Source organism: Hippocampus guttulatus, chromosome 2 (genome assembly GCF_054856545.1).
Source record: "Hippocampus guttulatus isolate MCC_2025c chromosome 2, RoL_Hgut_1.0, whole genome shotgun sequence".
NCBI lineage: Eukaryota > Metazoa > Chordata > Actinopteri > Syngnathiformes > Syngnathidae > Hippocampus > Hippocampus guttulatus.
This window is the reverse complement of record NC_141262.1, coordinates 30934724-30954078: the sequence shown is the minus strand read 5'-3', so window position 1 is coordinate 30954078 and position 19355 is coordinate 30934724. Positions and strand designations below refer to the sequence as shown.

Sequence of the window (19355 nt, the reverse complement as noted above, 5' to 3'; positions counted from 1 at the left end):
GCAGAGGCCCAGACCCTTAGACTGCATTCTGTCGCTATTTTTGGAAAGATACTCTCATGTCTTATACAAACAGCCCTGCAATGAAAACTAATAGGATCTCTGTCCATTCGGCCTCACCCACAGTTGATTTTATCCGTACTTATTGATTACAATCCACCAGTATTTAGAGATGAAAATGACACATTCATTTTTACGTGTTGAATGATCTTCTTGTCTTCAAGTGTGTATTGTAAGAGAGATTATTATTGAATTAAAAATACTTAGTTTTATGTGCTGCATTAGATTTGGGCCAAAAGGGGAGGGGTTGTCCCAGTGCACATGATGACTTTCTTTACATGTTGCAGGAGCAGTAAAGTGATAGGGAATGACACATTTTAACTGCATTGCTGTCATCTCGTTTTCTTTGAAGGCTCCAAACTATTGACCCCTGCACCGTGCAGACACAGACGACCAAATTCAGAGATGGTAAGTGGACCTTTGTCTCACATTGAGTCATTGCATTGTGGACTAGATCACAGAGCTGGCTAATTGTGTCATATGAATGAAGGTGGGATTTGTTTTTCCTACCTCATGCCACCATTAAGGCAGCAGCCTTCACACCCGAGAGCCCCTTTCATGATGTAGTTTGTTTGCAGAATTTTAACAAAACATTATGATCAAATGTACTTATTCTAACCAATATCAAGTGTGTAGTTCCTCTCATGTATATAACCATCTCATTAGAAACAGCTCTCTGGAGGAGGATGGTTGAACATTAACAAATACCCACTGTATCTGAGGCAATCACAATGGAGCATTTACATATAGCTCATCAGAGAGTACATGAATAAAGTGAGTGTGCATTCAACAAAAATTCTTATCCACCTTCTTTCATGTAAGGTCCACTGTGAGGATTTTGTTAAAAGTTTGCTGCTCTGGGGGCCTGTTTGGTGGCTCCGTTGCTATGATAGTGAAGCTTTCCAGCTGTGGGAGGAGGGGTGGGATTGTGGTTGGTTGTTAATGTGCAGTGGAAAGCGCCTTTTGGCTGACTGCCCTAAAACAGCATTGATCTGTGGAGCAGCTGCTGCATTGAACACTCTGTTTTCCTGCAGCCCACAATGACTTTGAATGTGTCTTCACAATTTCAGTGGGTCAAAATCATAGATATGAGGGACAACTTTCATTGTTCTAAATGTGGACTTGTTGATGAACGCTGAACTTTATTCACTACATTTAAAAAAGACCCACACAGAGAAGGCTGCTTTGTGTGTAATCTGATTCCTTGCTGACACCCACTGTCCCACCCCTTCGTCCTTGCACCAGCCACACACATAGACCCACACATACACGTGCCCGCGCGCACACATGAACACACACACACACACATTCAAATTCTTTCTGTGAACGGGCGGGCGTTAAAACAGCTGCAAGTGGTCACCTGCTTTCATAGCAAAATGCTTCAGATCATGTACAGTAACATATTATTCCTGAAGATTGCAAACACACAGTATGCTTTGGTGCTTTATCTGTCATATAGGTTTGATGTCTCACAGTATATAAACTCGGATTACTCACTGACACGTACGTCGGGATTTCTACCAGTCAGTGTCAGCTGTCTACAGCATCCAACCCCACTTTCTGCAGTTACTTTTGTATTTTCATAGATAAAGACCTCTACTTCTGTGTCATATCTGCTTCTGGCTCCAAATTCCAGAAAGATTGCGTATGTTGCGAGTAAATCAATTTGAATCTGGTGAAAAACAGCTGACTGCAATTCATTTGGCATTTCATTGTCAGACTTCCCAAAGTATGAATGAGTGTAATTGTTAGTACTCGCATAGAGTAGGTGTTTAGCATTTTGTCAGTAAAACACTCAGTGCGCATAGAAAACATGCAAGTTAATGAATCATCATTAGGTTGCATTACATTAAGCATAATAGTACAGCATTTTTCATGTTATTTAAATGTTTTTTCAACTAGCTTTAGAATTTTTTTAACCGATTGCCTTTAAATATTTATAATAATAATAATAATAATGCATTTTATTTAAAAGCGCCTTTCATGCCACCCAAGGACACTGTACAGACAATAAGAAAATACAATGTAAAAATTAGTAAACGAGATATATAAAAACAGGACATAAAATCATAAAAACATAGGAAATGGGAGAGCTATGTGTTGTAGGCAATCCTGAACAGGTGTGTTTTTAGACGGGACTTGAAAGTGGAAAGAGGTGTGCAGTTTTGGAGGTCCGGAGGTAGGTTGTTCCAGAGCTTTGGAGCAGCGTGACTGAAGGCTCTGGCTCCCATGGTGCTCAGTCGGGCAGGGGGCACTGACAGGCGGAGGGAGGACGAGGATCTGAGGGAGCGAGAGGGGATATGCACCTGGAGAAGGTCGGATAGGTAAGGAGGGGCCAGGTTGTGGATGGCCATATATGTATATAGAAGCAGTTTGTAATTGATGCGATGTTGAACAGGGAGCCAGTGGAGCTGTTGGAGAACGGGGGTGATGTGCTGCTGGGAAGATGTTTTTGTGATGATGCGAGCAGAGGCGTTTTGAACCAGCTGGATTTTATGAAGGGAGTTTTGAGGTAGGCCGAAGAGGAGAGCGTTGCAGTAATCAAGGCGGGATGTGACAAGACTGTGGACAAGAATAGCAGTGGTGCGGGGGGTGAGGGAAGGGCGAAGTCTGGTAATATTGCGGAGGTGGAAATAAGCAGTGCGGGTGATGGTGTTGATATGTGAGTGGAAGGTGAGCATGCTATCCAGGATGACACCCAGACTCTTAACCTGGGGGCAGGGGGACACTAGGGAGCTGTCAATGTTGAAGGAAAAACTGTTTACTTTGGATAAAGTGGATTTGGTGCCAAGAAGGAGGACTTCAGTTTTATTAGTATTTAATTTAAGAAAGTTTGTTGTGAACCATGTTTTGAGTTCGGAGAGGCAAGAGGTGAGGGAGGGGGGTGGGAGTATGGAGTTTGGCTTGCAGGAGAGGTAGAGCTGGGTGTCATCAGCAAAGCAGTGAAAGTGGATATTAAATTTGCGGAGGATATGGCCAAGAGGCAGGAGGTAGATGATGAAGAGAAGGGGACCTAGGACAGATCCCTGTGGTACACCTGTGGTGACTGGGGAGGGCTTTGAGGTGAAGGATTTGAGCTGGACAAACTGAGTGCGGCCAGTGAGGTAGGAGTGGAACCAACTGAGGGGAGTGTGGGAGAGACCAATGGAGGAGAGTCTATTGAGGAGGATAGGGTGAGAGATTGTGTCAAAGGCAGCGCTCAAGTCTAAGAGGATGAGGATGGAGACTAAACCGGAATCAGATGCTATGAGGAGATCATTTACAATACGGATTAGGGCAGTCTCTGTGCTGTGGCGGGGGCGGAAACCGGACTGAAAGGGTTCATAGAGAGAGTGAAGGGACAGGTGGGAGTGGAGTTGAGCAGCAACAGTTTTTTTCAAGGATTTTCGAGATAAATGGAAGGTTGGAGATGGGGCGGAGGTTATCGAAGTTGTTGGGGTCAGAGCCATGTTTTTTCAGTGTGGGGGTGATAGCAGCGGTTTTGAGGAGTGATGGGACAATACCAGAAGAGAGTGAGGAGTGGATAATAGCAGATATGAGAGGAAGCACAGAAGGAAGGCAGGATTTAACAAGGGATGAAGGGAGGGGATCAAGCTGGCAAGTGGTGGGCTTGGATTTGAGTATGAGGTTGGATAATTCAGCAGTCATTGGTGGAACAAAACTGGAGAAGAAATGACAAGGAGAAGAAGGTTCAGATGGGGGGGGGGGGGGGGCAGGCAGGTTTTGATGGAGTTGGTGATGGATCTTAAGGATTTTGTGATTGAAGTGTTCCATTATGGAGTTGCAGGTTGCTGTGGAGTACAGGTGGAGGGGGAGAGAGTTTGGTGGCCGGAGGATTTTGTTCATGACGGAGAAGAGAGTTCTTGAATTTCCTTCGTTGGAGAGGATGAGGCCGGAGTAGTAGCTGGATTTGGTTTGTGCAATTTGGTCCTTGTATTTAGTGATATGGGTAGTGTACATGTCCTTATGGATGGTGAGACCGGTTTTCTTATAGAGTCGCTCAAGTTGGCAGTTTTTTGATTTCAATGATCTAAGAGCGGGTGTAAACCAGGGGGCAGATGTAGAGAATGAAGCAGTCCTGGTCTTCAGGGGGGCGAGAGAATTTAGAATATTTGTGAGGCAGGCATTGTAGTGAGCGGTGAGGTCATCCGGGTTTGAAAGGGCGTCTGGGGGCGGGGAACGGTCGATAATGGAGCAGAAGGTGTCAATGTTGATATTTTTGGTATTACTAAAAGAAATGAGGCGGGAGGTTTTGATTGTAGAGAGACTGAGTACGATGTTAAAAGTGAGGAGGAAATGATCGGTTTCAGGAAAAACATCAGCAGTGGGCTTGGAGGGGGAGAGGCCAGAGCAGCAAACCAAGTCCAATGTGTGGCCTTTGATGTGGGTGGGGAAGTCAGTAAGACAGTGTATCGCGAGGCTCTCCAGGTAGGATGTGAAGTCTCTTGTGAGTGGCAGGTCGGGGTTGTCCATGTGAATATTAAAATCTCCCAGCAAAATTAAATTTGGCGAGAGAGTGGATAAGTGTGTGATTAAACTGGAAAATTCATTGATGAAATCGCTATGTGGCTTCGGGGGGCGATAAACTGTGGCAATGATGGTTGGCGTGGGTCCAGGGAGTTTAAACACCATGCATTCAAAAGAGCTTGATGCAGGAACGGAGACTGGTAAGACTTTCCACTTCTCGCGGTGGATTACCGCGAGGCCTCCTCCACGGCCGTTGCCACGGGGACGGCAGATGTAAACAAAGCCGGGAGGAGTGGAGTCATTCAGAGCAGCGAAGTCGTTTGTTTGTTGCCAGGTTTCTGTTAAAACGAGGAAGTCAAGTTTGCGTTCGGCGAGGACGTCTTGAATGAGGTGTCCCTTGTTCGTAAGTGAGCGGATGTTCAGCAGTCCAAAGTTGACAGCGGAGGTGTCATGTTTGACGGCGGCAGTGCTGTTAGCCGACCTAGCCAGGCGGGCTACTGCATAGTACTTGGTGTTGCGGCCGCGGTTTCTGGGAGGACGTCGAGAAGTGGACCAGGTCGAGTTGATTGAGCCAGGATTTTTGTAGTCAACATGTCTACGCGACCCGCGGTGAATGTAGCGACGTCGAGGCAGGCGAGCGATGTCAGGATGATGGTGCAGTTCCGGCGGTGGAGGCTCCGGTGCAATCCTCCGGATCCGGAGAAGATCCGCGACAGAAAAGTGGAGTAGTCCTGTCACTGGATGATGGCAGAACGTCAGAAGTATCAGAAATAACCCAAAGGCGGCGAAGTTGTGCCGCCCCATGACGAGGGAAAAAGGCCGGTGCGGTGACAGCCGGTAAATTTAAGCTACCGGCGTTAGCCCGTGGACTAAGTTACGATTTGGGGTTTGATTGATCGGGTGAAGCTATGATTTGTTACATCAATCACAGTCCAAACAGTCCAAAAACAGAAGGGCAAAAGAAAAATCTGAAGAAATATCTGAGCTTTTGAAAAGTTTTGGAAAAGTTTGGAGTGAGAAGCGGCGACGTACACGCCAGCGTCCTCTCACCCCGGAAGTCTACGTCAAAATTTATGAATCATGTACCTGTCTTTTTATTCCAGTATCGACAGATAAATTATTAAATGGGCAACATGATCGTGTAATGTAATGAGAACAGTTCTGTGTTGTGCTTGAAATGAAGTGCCTATTTGTTTTCAGGTGTTCAGAGGCACGATAACAGATGCTTCCAATTGTAATCCCGGCGCCGATGCCGAGGCGCTCTACAATGCAATGAAAGGCATGGGTGAGTGTTTGAAAAGTGCATGCATGATATTATTCAGCACTCTTCACAGTCTCTGATTCCCATGTGCATGATGTGCTTCCCAGGCAGTGACAAAGAAGCCATCTTGGATCTGATCACCTCCCGCAGCAACGCTCAGAGACAGGAAATCATTGCAGCGTACAAATGTAACTTTGGAAAGGTACATCACATCATCTATACTCAACTCACAAAACATGATACATTCCGTGCTTAGTGTTAAATTCCCAGATGAATTTAAAATACACCTTTACAGGTGAACTTAAATTGAACTTCCGATTAAAAAAAAAAGAAATTCCAACCGATCCGTGTTTCACTACTTTTTTCCACAACTTGTTGTTCTCCAACAAAAAAATGTTTTGGTTTTTTTCATAATGATGCTCACATTTATTTCAACATGATGAGCCTAAGACGGACGGCACTTACGGTAACACACAGTGTTGTCCTTGACAGTCATTTTTTGTTTTAGTCTTTTTAGGCCTTTGGACGAAAAGTCCATCTTTAGTCGGCGAAAACCCAAAAAGGGTTTTAGTCTATTCATCCATTCATTCTCCACACCGCTCATTCTCAATATTCCAGCTGTCATTGGGCGAGAGGCAAGGTACACAGTTTTTAGTCTATTTTCAATACTTTTTAATTTAAAAAAAAAAGTGTTCGTCTTTTAACAAATGAATATCGTCGTGTTTTTTAAAGTTCAACACGCGACTTTGTTTAAACACTACCATGTTCAAACATAACCACGTGACATGCTACCGTCCAGTACTTTCTGATCTTTCTTTCTGAGCAATGTTATAATACCGTATATCTGTATTTTTTTTCTTTTCAGAGAACAGCAACTGGTCTAAAATGACATATTTCCCTCCATGTTTCAGAGAGTCACTCAAACATTTGTCAGTATTACACTTGCGGCCCATCCAAAAATCCTAACAGTTCACACATAAGTTAATAAATAGATGTTCGCGCAACAAAACTCACTTTAGCCTGATGCTAGCTGGCAACCCATTTGTGCCAGGAGTTATGTGAAGCTTACTTTGAAATTACAAGTCGATTGCAAACAACATCATAGAAACAGTATAAGTTACGCTTGTTATAGTTTACCGTTGAATGATTGTCAGTGTGCATTTTCATCCGGTCTTGTCTAAATAAAAACTTCCACACCTCGCGACATAAAAGTGCTTGTCAACATCATGTTATCATCATTAAAATTAGAAGCATTAAGAAAATCATTTTATCTTTGTTTTTGTAGGCCAAAACAGACACTTGTTATGAATGTTGCCATTCAGGTCCTTGTTAAAGAACAGCATGTTGTACGAAAAGTCCAAAAACACTGAACAGTTGGGTGCATTCGGAAGTTCACAGGTCAATTTACCTGTAAAGATTCATCTTGAATTTTCATTTTAAGATGGATATCATCTCCCAAACTTGTTGTGAGTACTGCTTGTGTTTTTTCCGAATATCACGTCTTTAAGTGAGAAGAGTTATTTTGCAGGATCTTATTGAGAATCTGAAATATGAGCTGACGGGTAAATTTGAGCGTCTCATTGTGAGTCTGATGAGAACACCACCCTACCATGATGCCAAAGAAATAAAAGATGCACTCAAAGTAAGACACTGAGCCAACTCTTATGTCAGGGAAGGTGAGTTTTATTTGCCGTATCTTTTCAATTTATTGACCCCGTCATTAGGGAGCTGGAACAAACGAGCGGAGCTTGATTGAAATTCTGGCATCAAGGAACAACAAACAAATACATGACATGGTAGAAGCATACAAGGATGGTGAGACCTTTTTTGTCCATTATGAAGAAATATGTGTCTTTTTTCTTTTTTAATCTTTAACCTGATGTCTGCCTGCTTTTTTAGCTTATGGTAGGAACATGGAGGAAGATGTGATTGGCGACACTTCAGGTCACTTTAAGAAGATGCTGGTTGTTTTACTTCAGGTGGGTTATTTGAGAGCTTGCGGTGGTCAACAGCAGCGAGCTGTTTAACTCTATCATATAAACCACCTGATGATCAGGAGCGTGACTTTGTGGCTTCCTGATCACCTTGTTGTCCTGGTTTCAGGGGAGCAGAGATGAATCGGGGGTTGTGAATGCAGATCTGGTGGAGCAAGATGCACAAGTGAGAATCTGAACTACTTCTATTCTACTATTTGAATCAACTGCCCCGACAGTGGAAAAGTATTCATAATGCAAGAAAAATCATGTGCTTTCAATCCTGTTGACAAGGGAAATTCTTTTACACTTGACCTTTACAGCTTGCAAACATGTACATCTATTTATGACTGTACTGTAGTGTACTTACACTTACACTTAATGAAGTGTCATTGTAATCCCGCTTGCGGTTGTCCCACTTGTCTCAACCAAAGGACCTTTACGCTGCTGGCGAACAGCAGTGGGGGACAGACGAGGCCAAATTCATCATGATCCTGGGAAACCGCAGTGTGACCCACCTCCGCATGGGTGAGTGCACGCCAAGGAGAATTAACATGCACGTGTGGCATTTCCACATTTCTCGTGTGACCCCCTTAGGGTGTGACAAAATTGAAAATAAGTGGAACAGAGAATAGATGAATGGATATTTCATTAATACATTTATTTATATAGTGTCAATATAAGTGGTGTTTACACAACATTGTTTCATGAAACAATTTCATCAAACAACATGAGAAAATAAAGTAATACAACCACAGATTTGTTGTTGTTTTTATTGTAATCAGATTTTTTTACCTATTCACTGACGTTCACGCCACATTCGTTTGGTAGGATTTTGCGAAGTTGTCATCGAGAACGCTCAAAAGAAGTCAAAGTGTGGAACAGGTTAAGAACTCGAATTGAAGTAGATACATACACGGTCTTTCATGATCATTCATAGTGGATTTGCCTTTATTTTAGCACAAGACTAAAAAGACTAGCCTATATGACCAAAACATACATGAATACTATATCTGATATTGTTTGTTGTCATTCAGATTTTTTTTATTGCTAGTCATTGTTAAAAAATAATAATAATATATGGGAGGTAGACCTTGAAAATATGATTGCATGTGCGTTGTCAGCACAATATTGAGGGAAAAAATGCAGTGAGATTATTATTCATTATTGTCCATCCATCCATTTTCCGATCCGCTTATCCTCACAAGGGTCGCGGGGGGGGGGGGGGGGGGGGTGCTGTCTTCAGCATTAGGCGGTTTGAGGGACGCTCTGAACCGGTTGCCAGACAATCGCAGGGCACACAGAGACGAACAACCATCCACGCTCATACTCACACCTAGGGGCAATCGAGAATGTTCAATCAGCATGCCATGAATGTTTTTGGGAATGTGGGAGGAAACCGGAGTACCCGGAGAAAACCCACGCAGGCACGGGGAGAACATGCAAACTCCACAAAGTAAGGCCGGAGCAGGAATTGAACTGGTACATCTGCACTGTGAGGTTGATGCACTAACCACTGGACCACCTGCTTGAAAAACAAAGACATAAAGTCTAATTATACAAACTCTACTGATGTGCTGAATAATACATTATTCTCCATTTATTTATATTCTTATTGTACAATTGCACATAAAACCAGTTATCTTACAAGGTGTTTTGATATGCCACCTTAATGGATCCGCTTACTGCCCTGTTCATTATTGTTCAGCCCTAAATTCAACACTCAATCGAAATTCATGCTTATTCACCATAGCAACAGTTTCATACACTGTATAATTTGGGTATATGGTAATTTGTTATGATCTCATTATTCAGTACAACACTGTAAATAATACTCTTGTAAATATTCCTGTCGCATAATTATAATTTACCGCATACCATCATGCAACAATCTCATTCATTTGGTTGTTTCAAAATTGGACACACTAATGTATATATTTCCAGATCACTGCTGTGACTTTTCCCCCATGGGATGAATAAAGTATCCATGTATTTATGGAATTTTGTTAGAATATACAGTATACCTCATTGATAGTGAAATGCTAACTTGAAGAGTGGCAAATCAACGAAGAAAAACACCCGTGTCAATTTTGTTGCCTTTGTCCAAACCTCACCTATGTACCATCTTGTACGTTTTTATCTTTGTAGTTTTCGATGCATACGAGAAGATTGCAGAGAAATCCATCGAGCAAAGCATCAAGAGCGAGCTGTCTGGCGACTTTGAGAGACTGATGCTTGCTGTTGGTAAGGTGCCATCTGACTTCTGTTGTAAAAGAAAGAAGCAACAAAAGTAATGCAATAAAATCTATTTACTGTAGGTATGACGTTAGCTGTAAATTACCGGTAAATATTGCTGTTTTTTTCCCCCTTGTGTTGAAAATTGTTTTAAGGTCCCCCCAAAAAATTTTAAGTAAAAATAGCCCCTTTCACGAAAAGGCACTGTCAGCAAGTGAGGAGGGTTGATAATGTAATGAGCTGTTTTTTTTTTTATTTATTGTGATCTGTGACAGCCCAAACTATTGTTTGAGTTTGTGAAGAAGGTATCAAATGTTAAAGAAACGTAGGCCTGTTTTATTTTCTTTGTATCTGTTGTTTTGGCATCGTCTTGTGACAAGGCATTTATATATATTTTTTAGAAATGTTCTTTTCAAGAATTCTGTGACTGTTTCGGTGAAAGTAACTCAAAGGTCGTGCACAAGTAGAGCGGCATAATACACCTTACATATCATACATTTCTGAGTAATTACTTTCGATTATAACTACTGTATGTCACATACAGTATTGCATTCAGAAAGTAAACAACTGTCTCTCTGTCTTCCAGTCCAGTGCATCCGCAGTGTTCCCATGTTCTTTGCCAAACACCTTTACAAGTCAATGAAAGTAAGTCTAAATGTCTGATCATTCCAATTAAAACCCAGGATGTTGTCACCTGACAATAAACCTGTGCTTTATTCCCAGGGTCTCGGTACAGATGACAACACGTTGATCAGGATCATGATTTGTCGCGCTGAAATCGACATGTTGGATATTCGCGAGTGTTTCAGGCTCGGATATGAAAAGTCACTTTACAACATGATCAAGGTACTGGAAAAGTAGACGAGCCCGTCTCCGAATGAGTACGTCATTGATATGCGCTTGCTATAAACAGGACGACACATCAGGCGACTACAAGAGGACTCTGTTGAATCTATGTGGAGGTGATGATGAGTAAGTTCTCATTTTGAATTACAGTCGCAACCTGATGAGGGTGGTAAAGCCCAATCTCAGAGGAGGGCCATGGCAACATAAATGAGCTCTATTTCTTTGAATCAGAGTCTCAAGTGAGGTTCCAGCTGTGCTCAGCATGCTGTGTTGTGTCAAACTCATCATTGCAGTCTAGCTGGAGAATTCTTCCCCGAAGCAGCTCAAATAGCCTACAAGATGTGGGAAATAAGTTCCATGACCAAAGTCAAGGTTTGCCCCCCCCCCACCCCTTTGAGAGAAAACTACAGTTGTCATTGCATGGTTTGCCTTGGCTGTAATACGCAAGTCTTCCAGTGATCTTGCATGCCTTGGGAGTCAGCTAATTGCAATTATGCGCTCTTGCTTTGCTCTACTGTACCTTCAAAGTCAAATGTCAAAAAGATTCCACATTTGGTTTGACACAAACAAAAGGGCTTTTCAGGCCCCCTATTTCATTGTTGGCTGTGTCATGGTATCCAACCTCGAACCAAGAGGTCCCGTTTTCCAAAAAAAAGTTCCAGAGCTGTTGCAGAATGTTAAATCTACTCACCAAATAGCATGCGACCAATATGCTCTTTGATGTGAGATGTGTATGTGTGGTTTGTTTGCCTTTGTAACACTTGTTTGGCCAGATAAAGAATGAACGCTTCTCCCGCAACCTCATGATGTAAACCAGAATCTTATTTGTGCATTTTTACAATTCCCCTACCAGCTGAGGCCAACAGTTGTCCCCTCAACCAACTTTGACCCTTCTGCTGATGCGCAGGCTTTAAGAAAAGCCATGAAGGGATTTGGTTTGTAACCTTGTTTTTACTGTTGAAGCGTTTATAAAATATTGAAATAGAATCACTAACATGACTGTAAAGTTGTCGTGTACTATAGGAACAGATGAAGATGCAATTATTGACATTGTGGCGCGCAGAAGCAATGCACAGAGACAAGAGATCAGACAGACTTTCAAATCACTACTGGGGAGGGTAAGAGATGATTGTTTGACATTGGATGTTTTTCTGTTTCATCATATAAACTTAAAAAAAATGCGTGAACTGCTTGGTTGCAGGATCTGATGAAGGATCTGAAATCTGAACTGTCAAAGAACTTGGAAAGACTGATCATTGGTCTCATGTTGACCCCAGCTGAGTTTGATGCCAAAATGATGAGGAAAGCCATAGAGGTAATGTCTACATTGATATGTTTTTGCTTAAATCCTGGACAAATTCTGCTCTATTAATTATCATTGTAACATATGCAAGAACATACTGAAAGTTGTTTGATGAACAATGGACCCCCAACATGAACGAAACAGAAAAAAACTGGATATGAGACAGGACTGAGTTTGTAAAGAGGAAATCACTTTTGTAGCGTGCCAAGTGCAGAAACATCACTATCGTAACTCACGTGTACCGTTTTAAAATGCTGCATCATCATGATCAGGGGCCTTGCTCTGGCTCTGGGATGACAAATTTGACGTGTGATGAGTTAAATAGTCCCATTGCTAATACAGTTTCAGTTACACCGGCCAGCATTTCTGATTCAAAAATCAACATCCACAAGTGCTGGAAGCAATGCAGCCAAGATAAATATAGGTGATTGGATGCATTGTTCGAACTTCATGAAACAAATATTATAATTCAAGTTGTACTGAGTGAGTTTAGAACATCCGAGAAGCTGTGGAGAAAACTGCAGACGTGACTCTATCAGGCCACGGAGAGTACCATGAGCAGACACTAGGGGGCGGCATAACTCCAAAACTCTGGTTTGATTTCTGCTTCTTCTCAGTTCTGCCCAAATTTGCCATTATTGAGGAAATAGTACCACATTGCTAGAGTGCATGGAGTTACCTGTCAAAGCAAGACCTAGTGACGTAACGCCACTCCTGCGTTATGGCCGAGTGTTGACATAAAACTCAGTCTGCCTTAACGCTGTCCTACCTGACAAGACACGTCCATTGTGAGTGTTTCGGTGTTTTTCCACAGGGCGCTGGAACAGATGAACACGCGCTGATTGAGATCCTGGTCACCAGGCGCAATGAGGAAATACAAGCCATGAATGCTGCCTATCAGGAAGGTGAGCTTGGTGACAGATATGGTGTCATATGTCTTTGTTTTAGGATCATTTCATATGTCATATACACTAAATTCTCACGTGAACTTCAACAGCCTACAAGCAATCTTTGGAGGCAGCAATTCAATCTGACACATCAGGTCACTTCTGCCATATCCTGGTTTCTCTTGTGCAGGTAATGTCGAGTTCATATCCTCTTGTCTTATTATTCGTGGTTATGCTTTGCATTACATGTGTATGGAAACAACAGAATGTGAAGGAAACGATATTTCAATTTGCAGGAAAACTGAGACTCATTAACTGGTCATGGTTATTCCGGCCATCTATTTTCGATAGCACTCGTCCTCATTTTGGGTCGTGTGTGCGCTGGACCCTGTCTCAGTTGAATTTTGTCCGAGAGGTAGGGTACAACCTGGAATGGTCAGATGACACATTTAAACAACCTATGGACAATTTAGAGACGTGAAGCAACCTAAAATGCATGTTTTTCGAATGTGAGAGGAAGCCATGCAAACTTCGCACAGGAAGGCCAGAACCGAGATCAACGGATAGATGCTTATCGCTACCCCACCATGCTGGTAATGGTTATTCCCTTTTAAAAACTGAGAAAATATTTCACAATGTCAAAAAGCCCAAGGAAACCACTGTCGCAAACTCGGAAATATGCAAATTAGGGCCATGAGAATTTGGAACGGAAGCACAATCCAGTTTAGTTTATGGTACGATCTTCAAGCACTATGACATCTATTCCACGATGTTAAGACAATGTCTTATCTCAAATTCTATATATATTTTTTTAAACTTAAACTTCAAATGTGAAGACATCCAATGGGAATAATAGGTCACCCATCTTGAATGACAGGAACATTCTGGTGAAATGGTGACATGGCAAATATCTTTTGTCTGTCAAAACAATATTGCAAAACAATTCATTCCTTTTCACCTTGCTCAGGGTGCGAGAGAAGACGGCCCTGCGGATTCTGAAAGAGCGAATACAGATGCTCAGGTGGGTAAACGTTTCATATGAAACGGATCTCGGAAGGTAAAAAACTGTGACGTCTGTGATTTCTACCTGTTGCTCTGCTTCTCATCAACAGGAACTTGCTGATGCGTGTAATGCTGATTCTGATGACAGGGTAATGAAGTTCATGAGTATTTTGTGCAACAGGAGCTTTGCTCATCTGAGGAAAGGTAAACTGCCACTGCCATGTTTATGTAGTCAGTGCTCTACAAGTTCAAATTAGCCAAAAGGTGATCATTACCTTTTCTACTCTTTTCAGTTTTCCAGGAGTTTGTCCGCTTCTCCAATAAGGACATCGAACAGATCATCAAGAAGGAAATGTCAGGAGATGTGAAAAATGCCTTTTATGCCATCGGTAATATCAGACATTGAAATGGATCGCAACAAATCGTTCAATACTTTACAGCGACACCCCCGATTTGGAATTTCACCTCAACTTGCTCTCTTTTCGTTGCAGTCCGCAGTATAAAAAACCAGCCTTCTTATTTTGCAGACCGCTTGTACAAAGCCATGAAGGTATGCAGAGTGCATTGACTATGACAACACATCTGCATGCCCTTGAAAGCAAAAGAAGATGCGAAAATATGTGTGGTGGACAATGTTTGAGTTATACTTGATGGACAAAAATATTAGGGCACCGGACCATTGTCACTATAGAAAGTGAAATGGGACAATATACAGTTTGGGGTCACTATCCCAGGTTCAGATTTTCCCCTACCAGGAAGATTCAGTGTTCCTGTCCATCCCATTTGGTTAAGGGTCAGGACTCCAAATTCCTTTGCACTACAATCAAAGCATGACTTTATGGGGCCTTTCATTGTGCAGGAAAAAGACTCCCAAAAATGGAAATAGTGTTCACTGAGGGAGTGCAATAAGAGGTCTCACCCAAACTTACTTCAGTGTAATTCTTATGATGTCCGGGCACTGTGTATAATGTAAAATATAAGATATTGAATGTGTAACATTATGTTTAACATTACTACTATACGGAGCTGAACATTGAATTTCTTGTTGCTATTTATTCAAATATGTTCTCATTTTGAATGTAATGCCTGTAACACATTCCCAAAATGCAGGGAAAGTCAAAAAAAGGCAGGCAAAGTTGGGGAACACTTGAAAAAATATTGCTCATTTGTTCGAGGCGCATGCAGACACATTCACGCGTGGTGGATGTTGTATTTCATTAATCGATCGGGATTGTATTTTGGTCTCAATTGCCGGATGCACAATAGTCATATGCACGGCCAACTACAACATCCATAAGGGAGACCTTACAGTTTACTGGTATAAACACACTTTGTACGTGGACCCCAGAGAATCTGCATCATGCACTTCCATCACCCTGAGTTTAATGGGAGTGAGGAGAGGCACTTCAGTTCGCCAAGAGTTAGCTGCTTCCATCACACAATGGCTTTAAACGCCCCTTACGTCAAATTCTGTCAGTGCAAAGTCTATAAAAACATCAAAACCTTTTGTAAATATCACCCATGCGCACAATTTAACTAAAAAAAATTGCGTTAAACTTGCACCGGGCAGAATAACAGGGTCCATAATATCATCAAAAAGTGGCATGGCCGAAAATGCCCGTGACCTTCGATCCCTCAGGCAACCCTGCATTGAAAATCTCCAAAATTGCGTAAAGGATTTTGCCTCTTGGCCTCACGAACACTTCAGAAAACCATAGTTAACGCAATTCGTGGCTATGTGTCCAAATGCAAGTTAAAACTCGACTGCGCAAAGTGAAAACCATATATCGACACCACGCAGAAACACCACCGGCTTCGCTGGACCGAGCCCATCTGAGATAGACTGATGCAATGGGCAAAAGTGGGCTGTGGTCTGACAGGTCCACATTTCAAATTATTTTGGAAAGTCATGGCCATCGTGTCCAGGAAAATGATCATCTGGATTATTATCAGCACAAAGTTCAAAACCCAGCGTCTGTGATTGTATGGGGATGTGTTAGTGCCCATGGCATGGGTATACTTGCACATCTGTGACGGCACCATTAATGCTGAACAGTACACTGCCACCCAAACATTGTCTTTTTCATGGACAGCCCTGCTTATTTTAGCAAGACAATGCCATCAGAGTGGCTTCAGCATAAAAGAGTGCAAGTACGAGACTGGCCTGCCAGCAGTCCAGACATGTCTCTTGCTGAAAATGTGTGGTGCATTATGAAGCACAAAATGCAACAACAAAAACCGAGCTCGGACTGTCGAGCAATTGAAGTTGTTGTCAAGCAAGAATGGGAAAGAATTCACCTGCAAAGATTCAGCACTGAGTGTCCTCACTTCCCAAATGCTTCATGAGTGTGGTGATGTAACGCAATAGTAAATATGCCCCTGTCCCAGGTTTTTTGGAACGCGTTACAGACGAATTCAAAATGACTGAATATCCCCCCCCCCCACCCCCCCAAAAAAAACAATTTAAAAAAAGCTTTTTTTTTTCCCGTGGTTATTTTACATACGTCTTTGTCGTGTGTTGATTTAAAAATGGTTTGAAAGCGGTTTGTAAATTCTTGGTTTCTGTTTTTATTTACGTTATACACAACATCCCAACTTCATTGGAATCGGGGTATGTACATAAGTGATGATCATCAAAGTTGATGTCTGTTCTGTTCTAACTTTTTCTGCAGGGTCTCGGCACAGACGACAGAGCGTTGATCCGCATCATGGTGTCCCGTAGCGAGATCGACCTTTTCAACATTCGTAAAGAGCTCAAAGAAACGCAAGACACCTCCCTGCATGAATTCATCAAGGTAGAGACAATGATCGTAAGTCTGCATCGATGTCCACTAACACGCCTGCCTGCTTTTTTTTGTTGTTTTCTCTTCCATTTGTTCTGTCGCATTGTGCTGTTATGTTGTCTTCTGCCAAGGCGATGAAGCCGCGGTAACCTATAGGTTCCTTGCGGTGGACTGTGGGTCTGTGGCTTCTGCACAACTGTTCAGGAATTTCCCTTGTATGCTCAACTTCCTTTCTGTATCTGTTGCATGATTGGCTGACGGCTCTACAGACAGGAAGTACCCAGTAACTTATCTATTATAGCTTCCACATGAAATGGCTGTGACATTAATCCATATTAATAAGCACATTGCTTCATATTGGCATTGCAAAAATATTTTCCAATTATGAAACCACTTCCAGATTCCGCTACGTACACACTCCAAATGTCACAATAATGTTGGCCACACTGACATCTTGCAAACATATGCCTATTAAAATGAGTGGTTTGACTTAATAGACGGGTACTTGGTTAGATTTTGACGGCTGACTGTTCAGCAAGTATAAAACAAGACTCCTGTCAGTCTGTCTATTCTGCCAAAATAGCATGACCTTCAATGTGTTATGATTAATGGTAAATGGCAAGTGGTCAGCACGTCTGCTTCACAGTGCAGAGGTTCAGAGTTCGACTCCTGCTCCGGCCTTCCTGTGTGGAGTTTGCATGTTCTTCTTGTGTTTGCATGGGTTTTCTCCGAGTACTCCGGTTTCCTCCCACATTCCAAAAACATGTGTGGCAGGTCAATGTAACACTCTAAATTGTCCCTAGATTTGATTGTACGCGTGAATGATTGTTCATCTATGTGTGCCCTGCGATTGGTTAGCAACCAGTTGAGGGTGGGATAGGCTCCAGCACACCCCGCGACCCTTGTGAGGATAAGCGGATCACGAAATGAATGGATGGATGGATGAAAAACTTGCCATTTGAGCAGTGCTCTCGAGACTTTTTCTATCCACGGTGTACACCGTAATGACTTAGTGTAGCTATTTGTTTTTAAGTGTTAATTAAAAAAAAACAAAAAACAGTAAAAATATTATTCACCAGGGATGGCGAACATTTTCAAGTCTGCCGAGATCCATACAAAATGCTATCAAAGAAATGTTGAGTATTTGTTGTGACCATTTATGGCTTTATAGTTTTTTGCGCTTTTTGTAACAGTTCTGAAATGTTTTTTAAAAAATGGTTTGGTTTTTTTTTGCATGGTGTTTCAGATGCTTTCACCATGACAAAGATGATTTTTAAAATACACAACAGGAATGCAGTTTTATAATTAAAAATAAGTATATGTACTGTATGTATACTGTGTACTCAGGGTGACACTTCAGGAGATTACCGCAAAACCCTGCTGGTGCTTTGTGGAGGGGAGGATTGAAGATCTCCACATCCCATCACAGTGAAAATGTGGTGGACAATATCTGTTGTCAGCACACGAAACTGTTGCTGCTTGTCTGCCAAAACTAACTGTATGTCCACATCTTTCAAGATGTTTTCTGGTCACATGAAAATCCTCTATCAGGACATTGTTTGTTTTTTTTTGTTTGTTTGTTTGTTTTGTTGTTGTTTTTTTAAACACAGAGCCAAGCCATTTGAAGGAAAAACATTTTTTCCCACGACACATTAAAACGCCATTGAAAGCATCACTGAATTATACAGAACTAAATAAAGTCATTCGTATCTGGTGTCTTTCATTATTCATACGCAAATGTAGTTTTAAAATCTCCCTGTACGTGTATTCCATTTTCACCACATCCTGTGTGAACAAAAGCAAAGTGCTCAAATTTGCATATTGGCGGACAGTTCATTAATTTATTGTGCTGATACTGGCACAATGTCAATGTAATAAGCAGAACGGGAACTACTTCACCGTGAGGAAACTCCCTCTAAGTCAATACCTCTTCACTTTTGCTATGTGCAGGCAAATGTTTGTGAAAGTATGATTATGGTTATGCAGTACTTCGAGTAGGTTAAAAGAAAAGAACAGATAATTAAAAGGAAGCTTGTTAGTAGGTAAGTACATCGTTATTACGTATGACTGACTCTCTTGAAGGCCAAAACAAGCCTGATGTGAGAGCAACACATTCTACCTTGTAGTTCACTACATACACTACACAGCATGTGGGAGTGAAGCTGCCACAGCCTTTCTTTGCGTTAAAAAGAAGAAAACAAAAAAGGTGTAGCGAGGAAATCCCCTGCAGAAAGCCAAAATCCAAGGCAAAAAAAAGTGCTGCAACAAGTTGCACGTCCCAGCCTGTTCACGACATTCGGTGATCTGACAAGATTTTTTTTACTGCTGCATTAGGACATGCATTCCCCCCCAAATGGGCCAGAGTGACTGGAATTGCCTCATTTGCTTTTTATAACTTCCCACCCATTCTACGTTAATCTTGACATGAGTACAAGAGATTTTATTAAAATGTTTGGCAACCTGCATATATTTTTGCTGGGCACAAATCGGCCATTATTTTTAGCATGGCCGTTTCTGTTGATGCACTTAAGACCCTCGGGT

The 19355-nt window shown here is 42.0% G+C and overlaps 1 protein-coding gene across 4 annotated transcripts; it reads left to right on the top strand.

Annotated features, from left to right (window-relative positions):
• The first annotated feature begins 4309 nt into the window (after positions 1 to 4309).
• On the top strand, positions 4310 to 18528 carry anxa6 (annexin A6). 4 transcript variants are annotated; one of them, XM_086105644.1, is made up of 24 exons: positions 4310 to 4927; positions 5725 to 5809; positions 5893 to 5987; positions 7314 to 7427; positions 7510 to 7600; positions 7685 to 7764; positions 7889 to 7945; positions 8193 to 8286; positions 9907 to 10002; positions 10580 to 10638; positions 10717 to 10839; positions 10907 to 10965; positions 11133 to 11211; positions 11693 to 11774; positions 11863 to 11957; positions 12041 to 12154; positions 12957 to 13047; positions 13140 to 13219; positions 13997 to 14050; positions 14142 to 14235; positions 14325 to 14420; positions 14523 to 14581; positions 16704 to 16826; positions 18162 to 18528. In XM_086105644.1, the coding sequence occupies exons 1-24, from the start codon at positions 4910 to 4912 to the stop codon at positions 18219 to 18221; spliced, it is 1998 nt and encodes a 665-aa protein (XP_085961770.1). In that variant the 5' UTR covers positions 4310 to 4909; the 3' UTR covers positions 18222 to 18528. The 4 variants fall into 4 exon arrangements, with proteins under 4 accessions (XP_085961770.1, XP_085961768.1, XP_085961772.1 ...); XM_086105642.1 differs by having other exon boundaries at positions 16704 to 16841; XM_086105646.1 differs by having other exon boundaries at positions 4310 to 5080; positions 16704 to 16841.
• The last annotated feature ends 827 nt before the right edge of the window (positions 18529 to 19355 follow it).